General features: G+C 40.3%; 1 protein-coding gene across 9 annotated transcripts in view; it reads left to right on the forward strand.

The window, feature by feature from the left end:
* astn1 (astrotactin 1) overlaps positions 1-26,285 on the forward strand; it is a 435,323-nt gene that overhangs the window by 358,882 nt on the left and 50,156 nt on the right. For all 9 annotated transcript variants that reach the window (XM_063461087.1, XM_063461088.1, XM_063461091.1 and 6 more), the window contains 3 exons: positions 21,054-21,343; positions 23,741-23,874; positions 24,341-24,492. In XM_063461087.1, coding sequence (XP_063317157.1) covers positions 21,054-21,343; positions 23,741-23,874; positions 24,341-24,492 — 576 coding nt within the window. The remainder of the gene's footprint in view (positions 1-21,053; positions 21,344-23,740; positions 23,875-24,340; positions 24,493-26,285) is intronic.

A 26,285-nucleotide genomic window follows, 5' to 3' on the forward strand; every position in this document is an offset into this window, starting at 1 on the left:
GAGGAATTTCCAGAGCAGCCCTGTCAGTAAGCATATCCAAGCTGAAAATCTTAAAGTTGTACTTAGACTGGACAGGAATGAGACATTTTTTAAATCCAAAATCCAGCCAGTAGTCTCTGCTGTTGCTGTATAAGGCTAATCTGCCTCCTGAAAACTTCCATTAGCATAAATAAGTTGTCAGTGCCACAGGCTTTTTGTCGCTAAAGAGAAGAAATTGTACTTCTGTTGACAGTCAAATTATTTTGGTGGAATGGGGATGAGTGCGAGAGACGTTTCTTTCACCAGCTGAAGCACAGAGTTATTCAGCACTGACAGATCACCTCGGCAAGCACTCAGAACATTGTCTGTCATTTTCATAAAAAGCAGGAAGATGCGAAAGCAGTAAACACTCAGCTGCTTATATGGAGCGTGAAATGCTGTCACTTCTTTTACTTGATTTTTTAAGATCTTTTTAAAAAATTTTCTTTTTTTAATTGAAATTTTCCACACTATTCTTAGAATGCACTCAAGTACCAAAGAGTACAGAGTAAATACAGATCATTAATAATAACAGCTAGACTCAAATAGACTCAAAATTTCACCTCCTGCTATGCCACAACTCTGACCACTCGGAAACAAGAATATGTCAAAGCTGGATAATCTCTTTTTAGCTAAAAAAAAAAAAAAAAAAAGCGCCTAGTTTTAGACCATTAAAATAGATATGAAGTAAACCTGCAAATTAGTCTTTAGTTTTTCTAATGCAGATTTGAAAACTGGAGGTCACGCTCATAAAACCTGTTGTCTCTGTAAACTAAAGTGTCCATATATTAATATTTGACTCATTTGTTTAATCCTTGGTCATCATCTCTTCTCTTCCACACGAGCTGCTTTGCCTTAATCTTTTCTCTTATCTTTCAGTTGACAGTTGATGAGTCTTAAGTCTAAACTACTGTGCAAATGTTAAAGGGAAATTATCCCTTTAAGAGAGTCTGATAAGATCAGCCACCTGTGGTAAATGGCCATTATAAGTCATTATGGAAATAGCACTTTTTTTTAAATGTCTCTTGTATATTCTGTATTTTCTGCGTCATCACTCAAACAATTTTGTAGTACAAGTAGCATTTTCTGCTACTTGTACTAGAAAATGACTTTCATTCTTTCCTCATATTCTTTTATTCAAATTCTTTGTGCCACAGGCACCAAAAGGTAACTCGTTCAAGCTGAACATGTGTGCTTCTTTGTTCTGGTTAGCCATCGCACAAACTTTCCCCAGAGAGTCAGAACCTTTGGAGGTTGTACATAAAATTGCAGTCTTGTGTAGATGTATATAGGGTTTAAAATCGTGATTCCTTCGGTTCAGAAATACCATAATATAAAAAATTGATTTTAAAGTTTTCTTCAAGACAAACCTTTATCTTATCAAAACTGTAAATGTCAGAGAGCTTCAGCATTTGGATGGGGATTTATTATTCACCGTCTGTTAAACAAATGGTGCTTATCCCAGCTGTAAGAGGCGGGGACAGGTCACCAGTCTAAAATCAGATGTCCATATATTCATTTTCTGATATATGTTGGTGTTTCCAGTACAACTCCAACAGCAGCAGTTTTCATAACAAAAGCTCAGAGCTTTTACATCTTGGTTGTTAGTGTTGTAGGGAAAGTCATAAAGCGCTCCTCCCTCTTTGTCCTTTCTTAAAGTGGTTGAACTCTGTGGCTTCAGACTTTGTATTTGTATAATTTGTATTTGACAGGAAATGTTGCAATAATTTAATGACTATAATATTTATATATTATATGCAATGTACAGTCTATGCATATAATATGTTTTTGTTTTTGACAAATGTATTAAAATTTAAGAATTGAATTTCTCAGTTAGAAAAGTCTAATCCTTGATTCATCGTTTTGAAGAGGCACTGTTGGCAAGTCTCTACAAGCTTTGCACATCTGGATTCAGGTAGTTAATCTCATTAGTCGTGACGGATATTTTCATCTCTGTCAAAGTGAATGGGACGTGTCTGAACTGCCATGTTGAGGTCTCTTCTCAGATGTCCTGTGTTGGTTAAGTTTGTGCTTTACATGGGCCATTCAAGGACAGTCTGAGACTTGTTCTGAAGCCGCGCGAGCATTGTCTTGGCTGGATGCCTTTGGTCAGTGTTGTTCTGAAAGTGAACCATAGCCTCAGCCTCAGTTCTCTGCGTTCAGAGCCAGGTTTGCAGGAAGTATATCAAATTAAAATCCTGGATAAAAAGTTTGGGGGGGATGCATATAAGTGCAGTACAACAGAAATCTTAAATTAAACACCCACATTGAGTCTGACGTTCCGTGTAAAAGTATGTACAAAGAAAAGGTCCTCAGTCAAAGAAGAGTTGTTTTGTAGCTGGTGACAGATATGCAGGCTTGCAAGGTCTTAGGGAGTGCTGCTTCACTAATGCAAACCTGACCTTTTCTTGTCATGCTTCATGTTGTTTCTCAACCACCAGCCGTTTTTAACATCATTACACCTCATTCAGTTGTCTCTCTCCTGGATTTCAGGTTCATTAAAGCGTCCAAGAGCTTCTTTCATACTGAGATGCAACAGAAACAGACATGAGACCACCATCAGTGGAGAAGCATTTTGCTACACTACATTACTCCAGTCTTCAGAAGTAGACGAACTCACACAGTTCAGAATTATAGCTCCCAACAAGTCAAAGATCTGTGAGGGGAAAAAAGAGGTGTTGGTGTAATGTTTGACGATGGGGCAAGCAGGAGGTAAAAGTAATAAATTGCTCTTGGCGCTCAACATGTCTCAACAAACCCACAGCGCTGTCGGCTGAACAGCAGATGGGGCAGATAAGGAGAGATTCTAGAGATAAAGACAATGAAAGAAGAGCTGCAAGGGGTTAAAAAAAATTATACAGAAGACTTATGTTCACAGCAGGGTGGACACAGCCATATATTCAAATATACAGTCAGAATGGATGTTTATGACTCCCATTTATCTAACATACAAATAAGTAAGGCAGTAATTGTTGATAGAGGGTCACTTTGAAATTGATGATTTATCTACTTGCATCCTGCACCAGCAATGGTGCCCGGCATCATTATAGTGCAGACCACAACCACAAATGGGACAGAGACCTGCAAATCTTGGGAGTAACACGTAATGATAGCGCTAATGACAGAATCAACAAAACATATTAGTATTTTTAGCTATAGTTTCATGGCCAGCATTTGTCCTTTAAGTTGTGTATTTAAAACACATTTTTACATATTACACTTTCAGAAAGGCTTTGTTAGTGATAAATAAGTGAATTTGATCTTGGTTTTATGTGAGATTCACTTTTGGGAACAAAAGTACTTTGCATTAGGGCTATCCGGTCTTTAAGTCTGACGTCATTAGCCGTTTCTGGGTCCAATCTCCGCTTCAGGTCCCAAAGTCAAACGAACACTGCGGCATCACTGAGAGTTAAAAACTGTCTAAATTATTTCATCTCTAATAAAATGATCAGTGTGGCTGCTCTACCAGGTGAAACAATTAAGTTTAACATCCAGGCATCCATGAAAACAGAAGTTTGTTGGGTTACTGAAGTTGGGGTAGCTGGTATATAATGATGTGCTATGTGGTGGCTAGCGACACAGCTATGTTAGCATAACATAAACACAGTGAAGCTGAAGGATGAACGCTAACTTTTAAAACTTTTTTTAGATAAAAGTTAATGTGAGGGTTCCGATGGTTAGGGACAAATGCAATTGCCTGTCAGGAAGCTGTAAATGGACCAAACTACAGTCAGGAGAACAACTGAGATAATCCATCCACAATACAAGGTTAGTCATTAATTTACTGCTGTATGGGCTCGGCTGTAGTTACATCGTAAGGTTTTAAAAACTGAGCTGTAAAATGAATAGTGGTAATAAAAACCGAGAGAGGCCGACAGTGATCCCTGACTTTTTTTAGGGACTTGTTCAGATTAAATAGAACAAGATACAAAGCACTAAAACATGTTTAAAGCACAACAGCCTTCTTAAACGCAGAGTAGTTTGGACCCCGAAGCTGAGTTCATACGTCATCACTTAAAGACCGGATAGAATTACCTTTGTTTAAATGTTAATCAAGTAAGCCTGTATGCACATACAGTGAATATTAGCCTTTTACGACAGACTTTTCATTTTTCTTTTTGTTTTCATTTAAGCATTAAAATCATTTAAAACATGCTTATAGTACAGAAAGCTTGTGAGACTTTAGCAGCATAATCAGCAACATAATATTCAAACATATATGATACTTTTGTCTTTTGAAGCATGAATGTAGTTGATTCACCACTGAGCAGCATGATGAGGATTTAAAGCACCCTGAGGCGACTGTTGTTGTGATTTGGCACCATATAAATCAAATTCAAATTGAATTGAACTGACAATGTCTCTAGTCTCACCCAGTTATTAAAGGGCACTTTCTCTGGGACGTATAATAGCTTTAAAATTGATTGGTGAGTATTTGCTTAAATACTTTTTGTACATTGTTTTTATACACTCTTTTTAGACATATGAGACTACCCCTGCTGCTTTTGGCTGATCATTGTCAGATGCCAAGTTGTGTGTTTAAATTCACTGCAGAGTCGCTGTCCTCATACAAGATGCAAGTTGGAAATGTAGGCATGTTGAATAAAGATTGTTTTTTGATGTTCCAACATTGTAACTTATGTGCATCCAGTAGGAACAGTGATACTGGCTGCACTACCTTTAATCCACTGTGATCTATTTTTATTTTTAATGATAATCTAACACACCCCAAAAAAATGATTCACTTTATTTTTAATAAAAGAACTTTTTGCTTTATTCTAAAACATTCGATTAGGGTTAGGGCCATCACTAATGACGACTTAGACCTGAGAGGTTTAAGAAAGTGAAGCTGATGAACTAATTAAGACAGCATACTTTGGATTTCAGCATTCATGAAGGAGGTGTCACTAATGGGTCTGTCAGGCCACGGTCAGCAGCCTCAGTGCACTCTCAGACAGACGCAGCGCATACTGCTTTAAACATAAAGGCTCAGTAAGCCTCGTCAGATACCTTGTAGATAACATCTATGTGTGCGTTTGAATATATGGTTATGTAAGCTGGATGAGCAGGATAGTGCTGACCAAAGGCCTTGCCCAGCTAAGCTTGACTATAAAAGCCTGCAAAGGTAAAAAGGGTGCCGGGGCGAGGTAATGCTGCAGATGTGTTGTCGCATTAAAGAGATACTGAACTTTAGGATGACTTTACTTTGTGAGCTTTCCTAACTATCACGTGAAAACAGATATTTCCATCTTCTTTATCCATTGATCCATGCCTGAGCGTAGGGAATAGAGGTTTTTTTGCAAGCCATTCACTCATCCATGCCAAAATAGGTCTTATGTTTATTTGAAATACCCTTTAGACCGGTCTTTATCACAAGTCGATATGCCAGCGTTGCTACCAAAAGCAAAAATTGTGTTTGTGATATATTTTCCTCCACTTCAGTTTAGTTTTTGCATAGTATTAAAATAGCTGTAAGTGCAGGTGGTGGGGAAAATCTCACATCCAGAGAGTGATAAAGTCCTTTTTTTTTCTTCACCAGGTACAATCTTAAAGTCATCACAGAAACTAGGACACCGCTTTTTCTATGATGACAGAATCACTAACATTTTCATACCTTCCTTTACACTGTGTGAATAAAAGCCTGAGATCTGAGGGTCATTTTCCAATAATGTGTGTCTGAAAAGCCATAATCATAAATACGTTTAATGGAATATTTTGTCCTTTGATGTGGACACAGATGTTTGACACTGATTTTCCTATTGAACATGATAAAGAGAGGAACCAAATTCATCCTGCTTCAGTACAAAGGAGTAATAAGGGATGTGGAGGTGAACTGAGGATCTATTTTTTGCAGTTACCTGAACCACCTGGTTCCATAACAGTGTTGCGTAATATAGAGTTAGATAAGTTGTCGTCGAGCCATCCATCAATTTCAGATCGACAGAGTTGCTTTCTCATTTCTCGCAACATTTTTGGCAACACTTTAGAATAACTACACACTGTTAAGCATTCATAAGGTATTAGTTGATTCGTCAGTTATAAAGCATTATTCCTTCTTAGTATGTTATTTATAACCATTAATATAACTTGGCTTAATCTCGCTTAATAGGCTCATAGATAACATGTTTAATGGCAACATTTTTATACTTTATGAATGATGGGTTGAAACTATTGAATTTTCAATATATTGAAGTTAAAGTAACCTATGAATTAAGCTCCATGTGTCTCATCTTACAATAAATATTTGTATGTTCAGTGTCACACTGTGCTCTGTCTGTTACTTTCTGTTGATCTGTTGCTTTCTTTCTAACTTTCACACCGACACACAGACACACACTCACTCTCTGATTAACGAATTACGAAAGTCAAGCTTCAGAATCGAAACACCAACCGATCCACCCCCACACTGTCTAAATTAAATAATTTCATAATCTGCATATGTTTAAATGTGTTGTTAATCATTTACACAGACTTTCTTAATGCTAACATTATGCTAACATGTGTGTAGTTGATTTAATAGTTTATTTAGAGATTGTTAATCCATCATTTATCATTTAACCAACACTAAACCATTTAAATCCATATTTATAAATGACATAGTAAGGAAGAGCAATCCTTTGTAAATGATGAATCAAGTATTAACTTATTAACGTACTGAAGCTTAATAGTGTTGTTAATGTAAAGTCTTACCCATCTAATGATCTATTACTAAAACAGGTTAGTATAATCACCACATAAAGTCTGTAACTAAGACAAAACCATTCCTTTATTTGTCAAAATGAAGTTTTTACATCAGTGAATAAGTCACTGCCACTATTCCTTTGACATTGTTTAATCCTAGTTGATGTTTTTTGTGCTGAATATTTAGCTCTTCTGTCAGCCTCACAGCAGATTTTATAAATGCTTCTAGTTTCCTGACAATCTCGCCCTACATTTTCTCACTGATGCTGAATATCTGCAGACTTTTATTATTCTGAGGATAACTGGTATCGTGTATCAGAGTGAATATGTTTCAGATATTTATTTTTTTTTGCATGCATTTGCAGTTGAAGAGTAGTTTTCTTCCGATGTTTCCACAAAAGGGTAAACGGCAGCTACAGTAACATCAAACAAATGTGAATTTACACAACGCTACATAGAACAGAACCAAAAAGCATGGGGCTGCTGTGTGAACATTTACTACAGTAACAAAACAGTGCTGCGAATTACTGCCGAGCCTCTCACTCTGTTTGGCCAAAGGTTCCCATCAACTTCACACATAATGCCCTCTATTGCAATGTAACAGGAACAAAAGTAGCATATGGGACCATCCATTCTGTGCACTCTTCTGGCTTCTGCACTGCAACACTGTCCTTACTCTTCTAGCTGAGGTGTTTAACTGAGCAGCTTCTTCATGTTCACAGATTGCTGCAACTCTGCTGTGTTTATGTGCTAAAAAAGGTTTCACTCATGATTTGTACCTGTGTGCTCGGTAGAGTTTGACAGTTAGATGGACTGTAATGCATGTGAAGATTACACAGTGAAACAATGCAAGTGTGTTTTGGGAAGCTAACTCATTTAACTGGAAGAAATATTATCTCTTTGCCTTACAAAGGCATATTAAAAAAATAAAGGTAGACCACTTTGTTTATTCGTTTGTTTAAATTCCAAGAGTATTTGAAAAGAATGACAACAACAGGGAGAAACTGAAATTTAAGATCCTGAAAACTTTGTTTCAAAGGCCTGATTAGATTTAACTCATGTAGCTTTAAAAACAGGCAGCCACAAATTACATCACCTTTTCCCAGCCAGAAAAAGAAGTGCTCTCGTATGATCCTGAACTGAAAAACTGATGATATCAGAATTGTTTTTTTTTAATTGTGCCTGGTTTTACAGCTGGTTTTATGTGTGTGTGTAGCACAACAGAGAACTGTAAAACAGGATCATTCCTTTCTTTAAGAGTAGCTCTGCCAGTTCAGATGCCACAGCGATGAGCTCAGAAGATCGTTTAGCATATTCGGCCTGCAGCAAACACACTGGACCTCCTGATGGTGTGCAACGCATCAGTCAGCTCCGCTCACATATAAAGCCCCTGCCAAATGCCGAGTGCATCCTCGTGAGAAAATCTGATGGAAACTTGAAAACATTCAAGAAATGTTACACTGCAGGAAAAGAATAATCATTTTAGTTTTGTCTGTGTTTTCTTCTTCCTGGTATATTGTATATATTCTAACACGAATACATCTGGGAACTAATATAGTTACAGCCTATCAGGATAAATAGCAACTCTATATGACTCCTTATGGTGCGGTTTTAGAATTATAAACAAGTTACATTATGCAGCGTACAGAACTGTTACTGCTATTTGAGTGTCCATTGCGCACCAGTAAACAGGTTAATAATTGCAGGCAGATGATTGAGGAAATTACTATAGGCTGTTTCTTCAGCCGCATTCATTCTCTATTACTGAGTGTTTAATGTGAGTAGAGATGAATTCCAGGTTGATGGGCTTTTACCACAGCAAATGAATGATTTGTAAACTGATACAACAGGGAAATGTGACTGTCTGCAGGTCAGCGAGTTAGCAGCAGGAATTCAGCATCTTGCAGTGGTTTGCTTCACATTAATGGTGACCTCTCTAATTGTCAAGTCATGGAGTTACTTCCAGAATTTGAAGGATCATATACGTGCGCACATGTAAAATAACACACCGTGTGATGCTTTGAGTTGATTCCATGCGGCGTGGGTGATTGCTCTGCTGACACGAATTCACATGGGAGTTCAAGTGTTGCAACGCTGCACAGCACACGTACGCATGACGATAACGCACGTCCACCCACGCTACTTGCACTCGCATCTCTATTTGTGTCACTCATTTCAACGTATCACTTTCCCATCCTCCAAATTCGCACTGTTTGCACTCATCCATCCCTTTTCTGGTAAACGCACTGACAAACAAATGCCTTCCCTCTGCCACCCTCTTTTGCTCATATCCTCCGTGCAGAAACAATCGCACTGGATCTCTCTCAGCGTGGCTCCGCAGCCGAGGAAACCTTCCACACTTTTTATTTGCAATTCGCTTTAGTTTGGATACTGGCGGAGCGTCACCCTGTTACCGTGAATTATCAGGTACAAGCTGCACGCGGGTACCAGGGACAGTGTTTGAGCGTGTGCACGCGCATATGCACATCAGAGAAGATTTGTCTGTCACACAGATTTGGCTAAGCGCTCTGATGTATTCCACTTCACAGGTTTGGAGTTTAGAATGTATCACGCAGACAGACACACAGAATATCTACTGTATTGTTTATCTGCGTCTCATTCAGTTTCCTCTTTGCCGCCTCTAATTCCATTTATCATTTTTCTCCATACAAGAGGCATGATCCCTCCAAAACTCCCCCATGTTTAATGCTTTTTCCTTTTTTTTCTCCATCTCACGGCTTTCCCATTTACTAAGCTACTGCCAGCTTTAATTTCCAACATTCTCGGATCGGCAGAAGCGCTCATGATTACGTTCCATAACCATGTAACGTTCATCTCGGCCAGACGCATTTAAAAGGTTGGGTATGATTTGCCCTCTTTTTGTCTGCTGAACAGTGGAGCATGCACATTGGTGTCTCCCATTTGCAGAATTTGCCAAGTGAGTGATCCGCTTGCATCATCTAGTGGCTGAAAGCTAGTACTTCTCAGTTACTGAAGTTAGTGGAGTCACACCGAGTGGTATTATTCCACACAGGATGGAGGAGAGAAGAGTTCAGACTGGGAAATGCCCGAGCCACAGAGGTGTCAAGTCAGACATTTAGTTTAAAAGCCTCTGTTAAAAATGAGGTTGATGGTGTCAGGAGCTAAAATCACGGCACTTTGATCACAAAGATGAATGGTGATTTAATGAGTCATCCTTCCACAAAGAGGGCTGATGAAAGGAGATATAATGGAGAGGATCTGTGGGCCCGCGAGAGACAGGAAATTAAGGCTTTCAATCCAAAATTCTGAAAAATATTCACCCAAACAACGTCTGAAGATTACATCCTTAAACAGCTCTTCATCCCTTTCTCTTCTCGTGTCGCTCTTTCTTGTCTTCTGTCTCATAGCCATAAACATTTATAAACTTGAAAGTATATTTTTGTAAACAAGACGACTGACTTGAGTCAGTTAGTCGCAGATGAACAAGAATTATATCTCATCAGAGAGTGTAGGAGGAAGGGGTGGATGGAGAGGTATTATATGAATCTGAATAGCTCTGAGCTCCATCTGTTGTGTACTATAGAGATGAGTCATTCCGCCTAGTACAGCACGGGTCAAAGCAGCCTGAAATCTCCAGCTTCATAGTCACACACATACAAACACAGACCCACAAATAAACACGTACACTAATACATGATTGAGTGAGTCTGCCATCGTGCATTTAGACTGTGTCTACAGTTTAGTCAAGCCTATTAAGCCTCAGCTGGTATCAGAGATTGGTTTTCAGACCACATCGATGTTTGGGACAAACATTCTGAAATGAACAATGCTTCTGATAATATGCAGTAATAAAAGAAAACTCAAACATTAAAGTGTTAAAGGAGACTTACAGTGTTATGCTCATTTTTCAGCTCAAAATTCTTATTCGGGGAATCTAGTAGAGTTCAAAATGATCCTTTTTATCCTTTACTGCATCTTGGTGCAACCCATTTATTCATACTTTGTCTGAAACACTTCTGTTCAGTTTTATATATATATTCACAACAACCACACCTCAAGGTGCGTTAATGTAAAGAGAACCTCAATGATCAGACAACCATGCATGAACAAGCCCTTGGCAACAGTGGGTGAACTATAGGTAAGAGTCAATGCAATGGTGGTGTATGAACACATAGAGAGTGAAAAGAGTGAAGGAGAAATTCCCCAGCACCCTAAGGCTATTGCAGCTTAACTAAGGCAGGGTTCAGGGTTCACCTGATCCATAAAAATCAAAATCTAAACATTTTCTTAAGAGTAAAGAGGGTGTCTGTCTCCCAAATCCAAACTGGGAGCTTGTTCCACAGGAGAAGGGCCTGAAAGCGGAAGTCACAAGTAAGCCTGAGAGTGAGGCGCTCCACTAGGACAATGTGGAATATAAAACACTATAGGTCCCATTTACTTAGAACTTCTTTTTTTCCTTTACCACTCCCAGATTAAAAAAAGAAAGAAAACCCACCTTCAAACCGTCCCTCACCTTCAAACTAAAAACACACACCTGATACATTGCTTCATATAGCTGCTATGACTGCTCTACAAAATCAAAGAGGAACTGCAAATGTGTATTTTATCGCTTTAACACTGATGCTGACAAGATCAGGTATGCCATTATAAAAATAAAAACGGACTAATCCTTACCTCCACGTAACACTCACACTAATGTCAGTGCTAAACCAGATGATGGATCATTCAAAAGGACAGTTGCAATCCATCAGTTTCTTCACACAAACTTTATTTGGCTACCTAAAGTTTTTACTTTAAACTGCATTCGAAAATATAATAGAAATATAATCAAAAATGGTACCACACGTAGTTTCCTGTATGTGCTCCCAACACTGAAGAAAACAAATATCAAGCTATCAAAAAGTCAGACGCACATAGGCTCGCAAAGGTACTGTGTTCTATACCACTGTGGTCAGAAGTAGACCACATTAGGTAGTGACCTCCAAAATTTACACCCAAAATTGTATTTCTGTAGAGGCGCAGTAAAGGAGGAGGATGTGAAGGCACTTTTTCTCTATTCTGTCTCGTCATCACTTTCCTTTGTGAGACATCTGACTCAGTTAAACATGGATTACTTTTAATGAGCTGTGTGTGTGTGTGTGTGTGTTCGTGTGTGTGTGTGTACGGGTTCGTACTATCCTGGTGGGGACCAAAATCTGACTTTTACTATCCTGGTGGGGACTTTCTGCACCGTGGGGACCAAAATCCAGGTCCCCTCGGGGTTGAAAGCAATTTTCACACTCAAAATGCGGTTTTACTGTCAGGGTTACAATTAGGTTATGGTTAGGTTTAGGGTAAGGGTTAGGCATTTATTTTTAATGGTTAGGGTTAGGGTAAGGGGCTAGGGAAAGCATTATGTCAATGGGATGTCCCCACGAGGATAGCAAACCAGACATGTGTGTGTGTGTGTGTGTGTGTGTGTGTGTGTGTGTGTGTGTGTGTGTGTGTGTGTGTGTGTGTGTGTGTGTGTGTGTGTGTCTTTTCCCCAAGATGTATTCTCTTCAAAGAAATACACTGCTTGTAAAACAGTTTAAAGCATATGTGTGTTCATGTGCATTGGTTGAAGTTGACAGCAGTTTAGATTCATGTGTGTGAAGGTATTTTCTAGATTGTGAGCTTCAGCTAAAGACTGCCAGAACAAAAGCAGTAGTGGAAATGGAAATGTAGAGGAGGTGCCAGAAAATGTGTGAGGAAAATGTTATCCGTTTTCTTGTTTTAGCAGAGAGATGCAGAGCAGGAATACAGTGCTTACAGCTTTTCCCTCACACCTACCGCACGTTGTGAAAAAGAGGTGTGATTATGGCATTTTGTCGGGTAAGAGAGTAAAAGGGAAACCACACAGAGGAGATATGGCAAGACGAGACAAAGAGACACTGAAACAGCAAGAAACATTAGGCAAAGTTCAAAGCAGAGCACTCTGCTGTCTTGTTTTTGTCTGTGCGACTGAAAAATACAGCATGCATATCAGATGGAATAACATCCATTTCTCACAGCTGCGAGCTGTAACTTACCTTTCAAACTTGAGCATTTTAGAGATGTTCATACAAAAGATACAACATTCTGTGCCTCTCAACATATCAAGACTATCCTTGCACTTTTGTGTACAAGTAGATTAATGCACACACATCTCTAAAATACATGCATTTGAAGGTCAGGCATTCATTTTCTCATGTTAATTAGATTCGAGCCTTTGTGACTCTTGGTGTGATTGTGGAGAGCAAGGCCACTTATCAAATAGGGCGTCTATGCTATGCATCAGACAAGCTTTAGCACACAAATTGGAATTCACAAAACAGTAAAGCAGCCCATCAAGACACAAGTAAACACTTACTGTGTGGTTATCAACTCAAGGAGTTTAACCTTCCACCAGCTCTCCAGCAGGGAAGCTGGGTTGGAGAGTCTAACAGTATGCATGCCAGAGACTCACTAAACAAACAAGCCAGGTTGTGTCTCTGTGTTGCAGTAATATTGTGATCGTTTCATATGCAAGTCATTAGCAGTGATGTCCGTTTATGAGAAAAACGCAATAGTTCCAAGTGGTGCTGGGGTTTGTTTTTTAGCACAAAAGTCTTGTCGTTCAGCTAATGATTAACCCTTCTCTCCAACGGTTGCTTGCCACAAACCTTAGCCATTTTTGCATTTACTGTTTCATTTACTGACTACATGAGCTTAAAGTGATGTAAATCATATGCAGTATAAAGGAAAATATGATCTCTGGGAAGCGCTACTTTTTCCTTACTAGCCACAGTGTTGGGTTTAATGCATCCCAAAATAACATGCTACTTTAATCACGTTACATTTTTAAGCAATGTAACAAATTACATCAATAAATAGATTTATTACATTATAGTTAGAATTATGTTGTTCGTTATGTTACTCGGGTTGTTCAGTTATCTGCACGATGGGTGGACAGAAAGAGAAAAAGCATGAAACATGCCTTTTTCCCCTAACGCACTTGGTGATATCGTTCATGTGGAGGGAGAAGGAAAATGTTGGAGCAGTCTGCAACTTTTGTGGATTGGAGATATGGACATTCCTTTTATTTTTATTATAAAAAATGAAAATAATGCAATGATAAAGTGTAAACTACTTCTACAACAAAAACAACTGCATAACATAACACTGACCCTTTGCAGGTGTTTGCACAAGTAGCATGCTATCAAAACGCCCGCAAAGAACGCACGGTCACAGTGTGCCACCCCAGCCCAGCAGCCAGAGGCTGATCTTCAGCTGCTAACAAGTTCAACTGCTAACTTCATATCTGACATGTTCTTAAAGCTGTTAGCTTTAAAAAAAAATTTAAAAAGAGCGATTAATACTTCCTGCTGCAGTAATTTTAGGCAGCATGGCAGTATTCTGCAGCTTCTTCAGTCGTCTATGTGGACTTGCGTAAATCTGGAGGGACGAAGAAGCTCTTCCTATCTCCAGATTTATAATAAAGAGCAGGTATGTCTGGTGACCAATATGAAATTGATTAAGTCGGAAGTATCTTGAAAAGAGGAGCTGGGGAGGAGGTGGGTTGCAAAGCAGCTTGTAGATGTGCAGCGACAGTGGGCAGGCTGAAGCAGGTTACAGTAAATAGTATGCCCTATTTACCAGCTGAGTCATCATCTGTGGCCTAACATTGAGTTCACCTCAATGTTCACCACCTGCAGCTGAGCTTCCCCTCGCCAAGGGGAAACCTTTGGAGCTGCCGACAGACTCTGTGTTATTACTCTGTGTTGTTTTTATGGTAAACTTGAATTTTTCTACAGAATTCTTTGAAAAACCATAAAATACTTAGAACAATTCATCAAGCACATACTATATGTACTACACTTACTGTTCTATATTTTTATTTCTTATGAAATCTGTAACGATGTAGAAAGGTCTTGGGGTGATAATATGCTGTTTATCTTGTCCATCAGGTGTCTTCAGGCCAGGCTGCTCATCCATTTTAATATCCCCCTTGGTCTCAGCTGACAGTGAACACTTCTGAAGTGAACCAGAACTAAACGGAACTAATCATTGCCAATTTTCTTTGCCCTAAAAGCCACCCGCCTGCCCTAATTTAACTGCCACATTTAATATCCGTCTGCCAGGAGGTGGCAAGTGAAGATAGAGTGATGGGAGCTGATTAGTAAGGCCGTTTGACGGGGATGGATTAAAGTTTGGCAGATTAGGAGCGCAAGGACATCGATGTCCGTGGTATTATTCACATACGTAAACATGCAATGTTTGATTTTTCCTCAAAGTACTGCCTCCATTCGTTTTCCCTTATCTCTCTATTTTTGTATTGATTTACTTCTACCCACGTACTTGTCCACAGTACAAACAAAAGCCTGATCTTCTATATTGCCTTTGATTAGTCAGGGGAACAGGATGCCTCTATTTTTTATTCATACACGCACACCATGCAGACATGCCTGTCAGGAGCCGGCATATGTGAACATTCAAAGTTTGATTTTGTATTCCTCCAACTCGGTCCTAAATCAGACCTCATTTACCTACACAAGCCTCTGATTAGTAAGATTTACGTCATTGACCCAGTTACAAGGCATCAGAGCTGTATGTTAGCATTGCCACTGACATAAGATTCACAAACGTACAACCAGACCTTGACAGATCTAGCTAAGTAACAGAGCTGCAATTAATGCTGAACATGGAACGACCTGATCTGAAAGTAGAGATAAAACATTTGTCTTTAAACTGGCATAGTATGTATTTGTAGGTTGTTGGTCCCACTGCTTCTGTTTGACACTTATTACAATTTTGATGTTTTTCTTCACATGTATACAGTTTTGTCTCATAGTTAAAGGGCCAAGGTGTGCCATGGTCTGTTTTCCTGTCTCAACAGCAGCACCTTGTTGTTCAAGATCAAAGAAGAAGACTTGCAATAAGACAAGAAAGGTTTTCTTGAATCTTGAATCGTTGAATCTTTTGATGTTTTTCCGTATGTTGACTGTTACTCAAAGGTCAGACCGTGTAATACTGAGAGGAACCTCAAAAAGCCCCAAAATTACATCTCAGACTTGGCTATAATGCATAGCACCACATATGGAGAAAACCAAACACAGCATATGAGCACAAATACCTCACACCAACTGTCAGCATGGTGTTGGAGAGGTAATTTGGACTTGACTTTTAGTCACAGGACCTGGCAGCTTGCAGTCACTGAGTTGACCGTTTCTATAAAAAAATATTCTAGAGTCAAATGTGAGGCCATCTGTCTAACAGTTAAAGCTTAGCTGAAACTGGGTCATGCAACAGGACAATGATCCCAAGCACACCTGCAAATCTACAGCAGAATGCCTGAAAAAAACTGTTGCAATGCTCCAGTTAAAGTCCAGACCTCAACCTGATTGAACTGAGGCATCTTTGTAAAGAGTGCATTCAAACTCCTCCATAATGACGTGCGAGGCTGATAAAGTCATTAAGAAACATTCAGTTCAATTCAATTCAATAAAACTTTATTGATCCTGAAGGTTGACCCCGAAGGAAATTGGGTTAAGGCTGCCGACCTTTGCCAACGCCATCTTACCCTTCCGACCATATACACATTACACAGCATCACATGGGGTAGACAGGTCAGAGAGGTATAACCATAACATATGACTTCAAATATTAGTGAATCAAGGTGTGTATTTTGTTTTCCACAGGACGTTGCAGTCCTGTGGAAACGTTCCTGTCTGTGGTTTTTTCCTCCTTAAATCTCAACAATTCAGATGGTTTCAGACAAAATGAAGTGTGCACTGTATATATTTCACAGATGTGTGGGACAATGTTATCAACTAGATGAGAACTGCATCCATAAAAAAGCAACCACTGGTTTGTTACTGTTGCACTTTCATTCTTAATCTCTTTGTATTTCGACTCAGGTGCACACACATAGAAGTCTATTTGCATAAGCGCATTCAAACACAATCAGTCTAATTCTGCTTTTCGTATTTGACTGTTTTTTGTTCTGTTAACTGAAAGTGAGAGATGTTTTTGTAAAAGACTATTTTAATGGAATGGAATTGGTGAAACAAAAAGTAAACACTAAGGGGGGGAAATTATTCATATTAGACAATCAGAAAATGGTCTTCCTTCTTGTTTTGCATGTGTGCTGGTCCCCGAGCTTGTGTGCACACTTTTTCCCATCTTCCCATGGCTCATAAAATGGGTTGCATTCCATCAAAGGCAGCTCGCACAACAAGCTTATTCCCTAATTGGTGCTTGAGCTTTTAAATTGCCTGCGTTTGCTCACATCCAAGCAGTCCCCAAAATGCTAATATGAAAAATTCAGCCTTTTAAAGAACAAAAATATTGTCAAAGTTCTGCATTAAGCATGTCTCCCTCTCTCACTGCTTTCCTATTTCCTTTGCAAGCAGATAACCCACTCTGTCTGAGAGGAAATAACATTTAATGGGGAGTAATTGATTCATATATTTGCATAATACAGAAATTTCATTCAGTAAACTTTTGCTATAATCTGCTGGATGTGTATTTTTCTCATTTACACAAATAAAACCCTATTACAATCTTAATCATAGTCAGTGGCAGTTCTCGAGTCTGTTGGGAACCCAGGCAAACAAAATCACAGAGGGCTCCTTGGGCCAGCATTCGTCGCAACGTTATAAATTTATGTCATAAATAATCTCATGCCAAAAAATTAATTAAAAAACAGTTGCATAAAACGACAGGTAAAACATTCATCCTGAGCCCAAGTTTATTTCAGTAACTGTGCCCTACTGTTAGTTGACTGCCACTGTCCCAAAAGTGACTCTTGACCGTGCACATTAACACGGTCACGTCACAGACAGCAGAGCTGGCCACAGTAGGCTGCTCTGTTAGCCAAGTTAACTAATGTTACACATCAAGGTACACAAAAGGAGGAAGGACTTCCATTTGGACATGAAATCTTTTGTTCTGCTTAAAAGGAGTAAAAGCAATGTGGCTTCTAAGGTTGACAAATCACGTTTTTGTCATGATTTTTTCAGTAAATTTCCCAGAAAGACCATCTGCCCTAAAGCAGCATCACTACTGGACTTAACTCAGCTTCATTATCTTGCATTATTCACTTTCGGAGATCTGTACTAGCTCTCGGGTCAGTGTTTCAATCTGAACTCTGGGATCAGGGTGGATAGTGTCTATTTGTCTCAGAGGTTTGTGTCTCATTTCAAAAGAATGACAACAAAATGTTAGAAGGAATCTAGAAGCCTAGGTGGAAATATAAATCTTTCTCTAATGATCAGGTGAAATAAATATGATTTTTAGATTTTCCCTCAATTATTCCATATTATCATTTGATGCTGGGATGCTCTTCAAACTCTTGTTTTTCTAACAACAAGCCATGGATAAATCCTGAAATTAAGGCTCTCCTCAAGGAGAAGAAGAGAGTCTTTAGAGCTGGAGACAAACAGGAGCTGAGAGTTGTTCAGAAGAAGCTGAAATGGAAGATAAGGCAGGGGAAGGAAAACTACAGGAGGAAGATGGAAGAGCAGCTGCAACAGGACAACATCAGAGGGGTTTGGAACAGCCTGAAGACAATCTCAGGACAAAAACCAACCCCCCAGGCTGCAGGAGACTTGGGGTGGGTGAATGACCTAAATAAATATTTTAATAGGTTTGATCAACCACCCACCCCTCCCACAGCATCGTCCCCCCTGCTGCAATCTCCTTCATCTTCAGGGACTGATTGTCCCTCATCTCAGGACTTCACACCTCTCAGCTTCACACCTCCCAGCTCCCAGTCATTACACCCACCCCCGGCTTCTGTGGACTCCAACATACACACCCCTCCCCCAAAACCCCCTCTCTCCATCTCAGCACTTCAAGTGAGGAACGAGCTTCGCAAGATCAAGGTGCGGAAGGCTGCAGGTCCAGATGGCGTCAGCTCCAGGCTCCTGAGGTGCTGCGCAGATGAACTGTGTGGCATCCTAGGTTATCTGTTCAACCTGAGCCTGTCACTGGGGAAAGTACCACAGCTGTGGAAGACCTCCTGTGTGGTACCGGTACCAAAGACCTCCCATCCCAAGGACCTCAGCAGCTACAGGCCGGTAGCCCTCACATCGCATCTGATGAAGACCCTCGAGAGGTTGGTTCTAAACCATCTGCGCCCCCTGGTGAGGTCTTCATTGGATCCGCTGCAGTTTGCTTACCAGCCTGGCATTGGGGTGGAGGACGCCATCATCTACCTCCTGCACCGAGCTCTGACTCACCTGGAGAAGCCTGGAAGCACTGTGAGGATCATGTTCTTTGATTTCTCCAGTGCTTTCAACACCATCCAGCCACGACTTCTGAGGGACAAGCTGGAGCTATCGGGAGTGGACCACCACATGTCCCAGTGGATACTGGACTACCTCACAGAACGTCCACAGTATGTGAGGTCACAGGGCTGTGTCTCTGACACGCTGGTCTGCAGTACGGGGGCCCCACAGGGAACTGTGTTGGCACCGTTCCTCTTCACCCTCTACACTGCAGACTTCTCCATCAACTCCCCACGCTGCCACCTACAGAAGTTCTCTGACGACTCTGCCATAGTCGGCCTCATCACAGGTGAGGACGACTCAGAGTACAGACAGTGGACTCTGGACTTTGTGGACTGGTGTCAGCAGAACCAGCTGCTGATCAACGCCGGGAAAACCAAGGAGTTGGTGGTGGACTTCCGGAGACGCAGACCCACCACACTGACACCGGTGAACATCCAGGGAGTGGACATTGAGATAGTGGACTCGTATAGGTACCTGGGTGTTCACCTGAATAATAAACTGGACTGGAGCCACAACACTGATGCTCTTTACAGGAAGGGTCAGAGCAGACTCTACCTGCTGAGGCGGCTGAGGTCATTTGGAGTCCAGGGAGCGCTTTTAAAGACCTTCTACGACTCTGTGGTGGCATCTGTCATTTTTTACAGTGTGGTATGTTGGAGCAGCGGTTTATCGGCAGCTGAGAGGAAGAGGTTGGATAAACTCATCAGGAAGGCCAGCTCTGTTCTGGGATGCACCCTGGACCCAGTGCAGGTGGTGGGAGACAGAAGGACTCTGGCCAAAATAACATCTCTGATGGACAGAGTCTCCCACCCCATGCATGTAAATGTTGCTGAACTGCAGAGCTCCTTCAGTGACAGACTGCTGCATCCTAGATGCATGAAGGAGCGTTTCCGCCGGTCCTTCCTCCCTGCAGCTGTCAGACTGTACAATCAGAACTGCTCCCAACAAACATAGATGTTTACATCAGCACTGTAACTGCAATAAGTTAATTAACCGAGTTGCACTACAACCTGGTTTGCCTCTTATCTGTAGTTATTTTTATTTAATTTAATAACTGTACAATACTCTGTATATAGTAACCATTGTCCTTAATGTAAATATTTAAGAAAAATGTGTATGTTTTTGTTCTGTTTCTGTTCTGTGTCCTGTGTACTGTTTGTTTGTATATGTGTCTTTTGCTGCTGTTACAACCAAATTTCCCCTTGTGGGACAATTAAAGGATTATTCTATTCTATTCTTCTATTCTTATTTACTTAATGATGTTGTATTCTCCTTTGCTGGGAACCAGCTGGAGAATTAGGTCCACCGGCTTTTCATCTCAGTGTATCCAAATTCTAAAATAATGTTGTAAAGTCTCCATCTGTAGATAGAAAGAGTAAGGAAATGTGTGTTTGGTTGTTTATTTCTTTGTTATAAAAATGCTTCTGGGCAATAAATCTTATACCGTTGGAAAGCCTGTTGACTTCACCTTAAATGATGCTACAATTGTGGGTTGAGTAGCAAAGTTCAGCCCAAAGATAAAGAGCACTCATTTAGACTCTTATGTTATCTGATGATAATGATGCGTTTAAGAGTTTTTTCTCCAATGCCATAGACTAAGTAGGGAAATTAAGTCAATAATAGTCATATTATTACAATGTCAACACGTCATCCTTTGATATAACCGTGGTCAGTGTTTACTTGCTATGAAACATAAAACTCTTGTAGCTGCATTTGTAGCTCAAATATTTACACTCCTGCTCATGCATTGTGCGTGTGATGCAGAAAAACTACAGACTCTCTAGAAGGGCAGTATGGGAATGTGGGAACACATTACTGCTTTGTGCCTTTGCCTGCTGCCGCAGAAGAAAAAAAATCTCCCAGTTCAGCTTTTTTCATTCCCTTAATCCCTAATCTCATTACCGTAAACATGTGACATCACCATCTATCTATCTTATGCACACGGCTATTTTTAATAATATTATGAATAAAAATTCTTTGGAATGACTTTTGTGTTTTTCTGATTTGATTTTGGCATTATTAACCTTCTTTTGATTTTGTTAAGCTCTGGAGAAACGACAGTTAATTAGTGACACAGTTCCCTTCTTTCTGTATATTCAGGTAACTCACCTTCAGAGGAGTCCGAGGAGCGCGACAAGGAGCGCGACAAGGAGCCCCGGACGCTGACCTACCCTGCGTACATTGCCAGTCTGCTGGACAGTGGAGCAAAGCGCATGGCAGCCGGAGTCCGGATGGACTGCAGCAGCCAAGGCCAGTGCCCACGGTCCTGCCACCTCTGCCACATGAGCCCAAGGGCAGCACAAGGGCGGCAGCAGTCTGAGCCGGTCCTGCTGCAGATTACCAAGGCTACACCTATTTATGAGCTGGTATCCAACAATGAGACCTACCAGGTGTGTACGGTGTTTTTGGTGCTTTGGTCTTTAATATTTAAACTACACAAATTTATTCTTCACACCCTCTAAATTGAAGGCGGTGCCTTCTTGAAATACATTCCCTGTGCAGCATTCAAGAACACATTTATTATGCAGTGTCCTTGTGATCCTAAAGGCCTCATTAGGAAACAGGTTATGGAAACAGAAATCCTCAGAAAGAAGCATTTCCCTTCCAGGATGTAACACCTTTCTTTGCTTGAAGCATGCTGTGCCATAAACTGCCTTATTGCGCTGTGCCTCCATCAATACTGTACATCAATAGTGCTTCTACTGTTCCAGCAGGGTCAATACAGTGCTACTCCTGCGGTGTCAGGCCTTTATCCTTAAGCTCAGTCAGACAGCTACAGCTGCTGTTATTGAAAGAGTCTGGTTAGAATCTGCTACAGCTTGACTGTGCAGGTATGTGTGCAGAAAAGTTCCCAAAGTTCAATTGTAAAAGTACTTTTTAACTCTTCCCTGTAGTTACCAATACTGCCTTTACTCTAGTGCTATGCAATATTGCAAATTTTGGTATTGATCCAATATCAAGTAAATACTGGGCCGGTATTGCCAATACTTTTAACCTATAAAGGCTGCTTATGTAGGGGAGAGCAGTGTGTCGTGACTTGAGATAATGAATTAACAAAACATACCTTTCAGCTTAAAACTGGGGTTTTTTTGTGACCTGGAATATAAATGCTCCTGTCTCTGCAGGACTTTAGGTCAGCTTCTGTTGTTTAAATATCCTGATGCTATAAATAATATGGACGTGACAATCAACACAAAAAGATTCAGACGTTTTTCATAATGCATGGTTGAGGTGCTTTTTTTAATTACCAAAAAATTATTAACACATGCTGAACGTGCAGAATGAAAAGAATTCTATTGTGCTAGTATTAATCTGATACCATTAAGAGCATTGTACCAATATTTAGATCTATCCACCTCCACCTTTTGCATTTTTACTCTGAAAGTTTTATGAGCCTTTCAGGTTTTCCACATTTTCTACAGCATTCTGGCAACTTACGTAATACCAGTTTTTTATGTAATGTTAAAATGTGAAACATTGTCCCTGCCTGGGTTCTCCAAACTCTCCCGAGAAAATATCCCCAACACTGTGAGACATCTGGAAGTCTGACAGTGGTTCAGCTGTCTTTTGATAAAATCTCAGTGGGATGTTTCATTAAGTAGTAACCACTCCAGTCCACCATTCCTAAAAGCACAGAGTTCTGTATCCATGGTTATCCTCCTGTAAGGTTCTTCCATGCTCACCAGTGAACACTGGGTTCTTGATTACCTGTCTGACCAAAGCCTGTTTGTCTCTGATTGTTCATGTTTGGCTTTGCGCCCACATGAAGAGTGTTGGGGCTTTGAACCTTGTTGTGTCTCACTGAATATTGACAGCTCTGTCAGCCACATGGATTGGTTTGCACTCTCTCATTTATTGTGGCACATTATATAAACAGGTGCTTGCTTTTCCTAATGTCCAGTGAATTCAGTTCATCACAGAGGGACATGATTGTAGGGGAGGAAATTAATAAAACACTCTTAAATTCTGTTTCTGATCGTGCAGATTTGTCTGCCGATTGATGTGGGGGGGTAGCAGAATTTTTCTTAAGAGGAGTGTGAAAAAAAATGTTGTTTATGCCCATTACTTTGACCTGATCTGAATGTTGAATAAACGCAGGTTCAAAATTCTTATTTCATTGTTTTTGGCGCCTTAGAGGTGGAGAGATAAATTGAGGTTTTGCTGCGAGTACTCTGGATAGCTCTATCTCTTTGTCAGCCTATAAACCAGAAAATACTGTCAACAATCACAAAACGTTTTCTGTAACTCGGGCTGTGAATGATATACAAACACCCCCTCAGAATGCAGACAGAATAAAAAGTGAAAAATTGTGTGTTACTGAAGTAGAAACAGGCGGATCAAAGAGAAAAGTCTTTAAATTTATGTAGAACAAAATGTTGCATGTTTTATTGGGATCTAATAGATATAACCGTGGAACTTCCCCTTCCTGATTACTTTTTTATGCAGTGTTTCATGTTTTTTACATGTTTTTATGTTTTACCTCATTAGACATACACCAATTTGCAATAATTTGCAATGTCCAGTGGAGAAAGTGTAGTAAATTAAATAACTTAATGCATATTTGATACATTTTCTTGTATTAGTTAAAGACGCCCACTTAGGTAATCAAATTTGCCTAAAAATTGACCATTGCATGGAAAAAGAAATACACAGGGGTTTTTAACTTACAGTTTCTGGCCTTAAAAGTCGTGAAGTAGAAAAGTGTATGTGAGAAAACAGCTGTAAAATTACAGGTGTTCATGTGTGTTTATCTCTGCCCTCTCACCTCTCGCTGTTTCTTATCATAGGCTCTTCAGGAGGCAATGATGAGCATGCTGTGGTGCTCAGGCAAAGGCGATGTTATCGATGACTGGTGTCGATGTGATTCCAGCGCTTTTGGCACAGACGGACTGCCCACCTGCGCCCCACTTCCTCAGCCCATGTTAGTAAAACCTGTATTCTTCCCCTTACATGGATTGTGGTAAATACAATCAATTGTTTCACAGGCAGAAATCGTTCTCCTGCTTCATCGGATTTGTGTGCATGCAGTGTTTTATTGCAACATTACTGTGGTCAGTGCGTTTGTTCTCCGGTTTGGTTTGGGTGCTCTAATCAATCCGCTGAGCTGCCATTCATTGATTTCTTGGCATAAAACTTGTGTGCACAATGTTTTCAGTGACCTATAACTGCAGAAGAGAGCACCAGAGTAGTCAGACATTAGCGGATAAATGACTATATTTTCTGTTGACAGAAGTGTTTGTGACAGCGCAGAACATGTTTTCAGTTGGGTTGCAGTTGACAGAACAAGAAGGATAATGTTAGCTGTCAATTACAGTAATGAGGCCAGTGTGCTGAAAACATCTTTCAGTAAGTGGTGCGCTTGTATATCTCTGTCATTCTGTTGCCAGGCTTAAACTGTCTTACGCCTACGAACCCAGCAGCTCATTGGTCATCATGGAGTGGAACCACACGGAGCCCCCAATCGGTGTGAGGATTGTTGATTACCTCATCAGCCAGGAGAAGGTGACAGAGAGAACCGACCACTCTAAAGTTGAGACAGGTGCGTCAGTCGAACACTACATATGTCAAGAGTTTGACCATGAATAGCAAAGCCTACGAGATGGGAAATTGCACAATGTGCTATGGTGCTAGTTAGCAAACACCTTTAGGTAACATGAATCAAAAAGATATTCATCCTAATATTCCCTGCTTTACTTTTATAGATACAAAGGTTTACCACCCCGCAGGTGAATTAATAGTACACTGCAGTGAAAATGTATTTGGCACCTTCCTGAAAGTTAACCTGAGTAAACACAAAATGCAGTATTTAAATGAAGATTTGCCCTTTGCTAAATCATGAATTAATATTTTTTGGAAAGCTGAATTTATCGTCACTTGCCGAACCCAGGCCAGTTGAATCAAGGACAAAATGACAAACTGAAGTAAATGAATGAAGCAATGAATCCTTCAGTAATTTTTGTTTTAAACAAACAACTTTCATTTCAAACAACTATTTGTAACTTTTGTTACTAGACTGCTTCATTAGTCTGCACCACCTCTTCAAAAAAGCAACAAGTTAAACAGAATGTGAACATTTGCCAGACATGGAAAAATAAAGTTCTGTCTTAGTCTTATTTAAAAAAAAAAAAGAAATCCAGAAACTTGTGAACAGAGATGAAAAATATATAATTTAGTGAGAGTTTAATGCGTTTCACTCTTAGTAGCTGCAGTCAGCCTATTTTGACTGCAGAGCTGTGGTGGGGCGTGGACTGCGGCGCGGCTGCGGGGGATTTGGACGGACCTGGTATCCGCAATCATGCCTCGCCAGCGTGCCAAAGTAGGTATCCCCAACAGAATTTGTTTCCTTGCGCCGGGAGCATTCGCTGGGCAGGGAGAGCGGATCCAGTTGTCTATGATTTAGATGGGAAACAAATTGTGGCAGGATCAGCCTGATATTATTTCTATCCCACTATAACTTCATTGTATAAAGAGCTAACATTTCCAAAATTTCAGTAGTTAGTCATTGTAAGAAATGTTTGTGAACTAAAAATCAAGAATGTGGGATACTGTTTTTCCGTGATTTGGATAGCCCAGTGTTTGCTCCCGACGCAGGGGAAACAAATTCCGTCGGGGGGTACCTACGTTGGCACGACACATGTTCGCAGTTTTCAGTACACTTCTTTATTGCGGCTCTGGACTTACACACGCGGCTGCAGCTTTTCAGCGGATGCAGAGCAGATGTGCATATTATTAGCGAACTGCCGCAAATTTCTTGGTTCTGCCATAAAAGTGATTCAGATGTTAAACATTAGTTCCACATGACTTTTCTGCCAGGTGACTTGCGCCCCACCTGTCAGAACTCTGCGTCCCGCCACACACTTTGAGAACCACTGGCCTAAAGAAACAGGTGGGAAACAAAGCCACTGACATCTGTCAGTCTGGAAAGAGTTACAAAGCCACTTTTTAGGCTTTGGGACTCCAGTAAACTATGATGAGAGCCATTATCCACAAATGGAGAAAACTTTGAACAGTGGTGAACCTTCCCAGGAGTGGCCGATCTACCAAAATTACTCCAAGAACATATCGACAACTCATCCAGGAGGTCACAAAAGATCCCAGAGTTCATGATTCAACAATAACAAAGAGACTGGGCAAAAATGGCATCCATGGGAGAATTCAAAGGTGAAAACCATCGCTGAGCAAAGACAACACAAAGGCTCGTCTCCAAAGAACATCTTGATTATCCCCAGAACCTTTTAGAAAATATTTTGTTGACTGACGAGACTAATGTTAATCTTTTTGGAAGGTGTGAGCCCCGTTATATCTTCTGTAAAACTAACACAGCTTTTCATA

This window comes from Pelmatolapia mariae, linkage group LG18 (assembly GCF_036321145.2).
Source record: "Pelmatolapia mariae isolate MD_Pm_ZW linkage group LG18, Pm_UMD_F_2, whole genome shotgun sequence".
Classification (NCBI taxonomy): domain Eukaryota; kingdom Metazoa; phylum Chordata; class Actinopteri; order Cichliformes; family Cichlidae; genus Pelmatolapia; species Pelmatolapia mariae.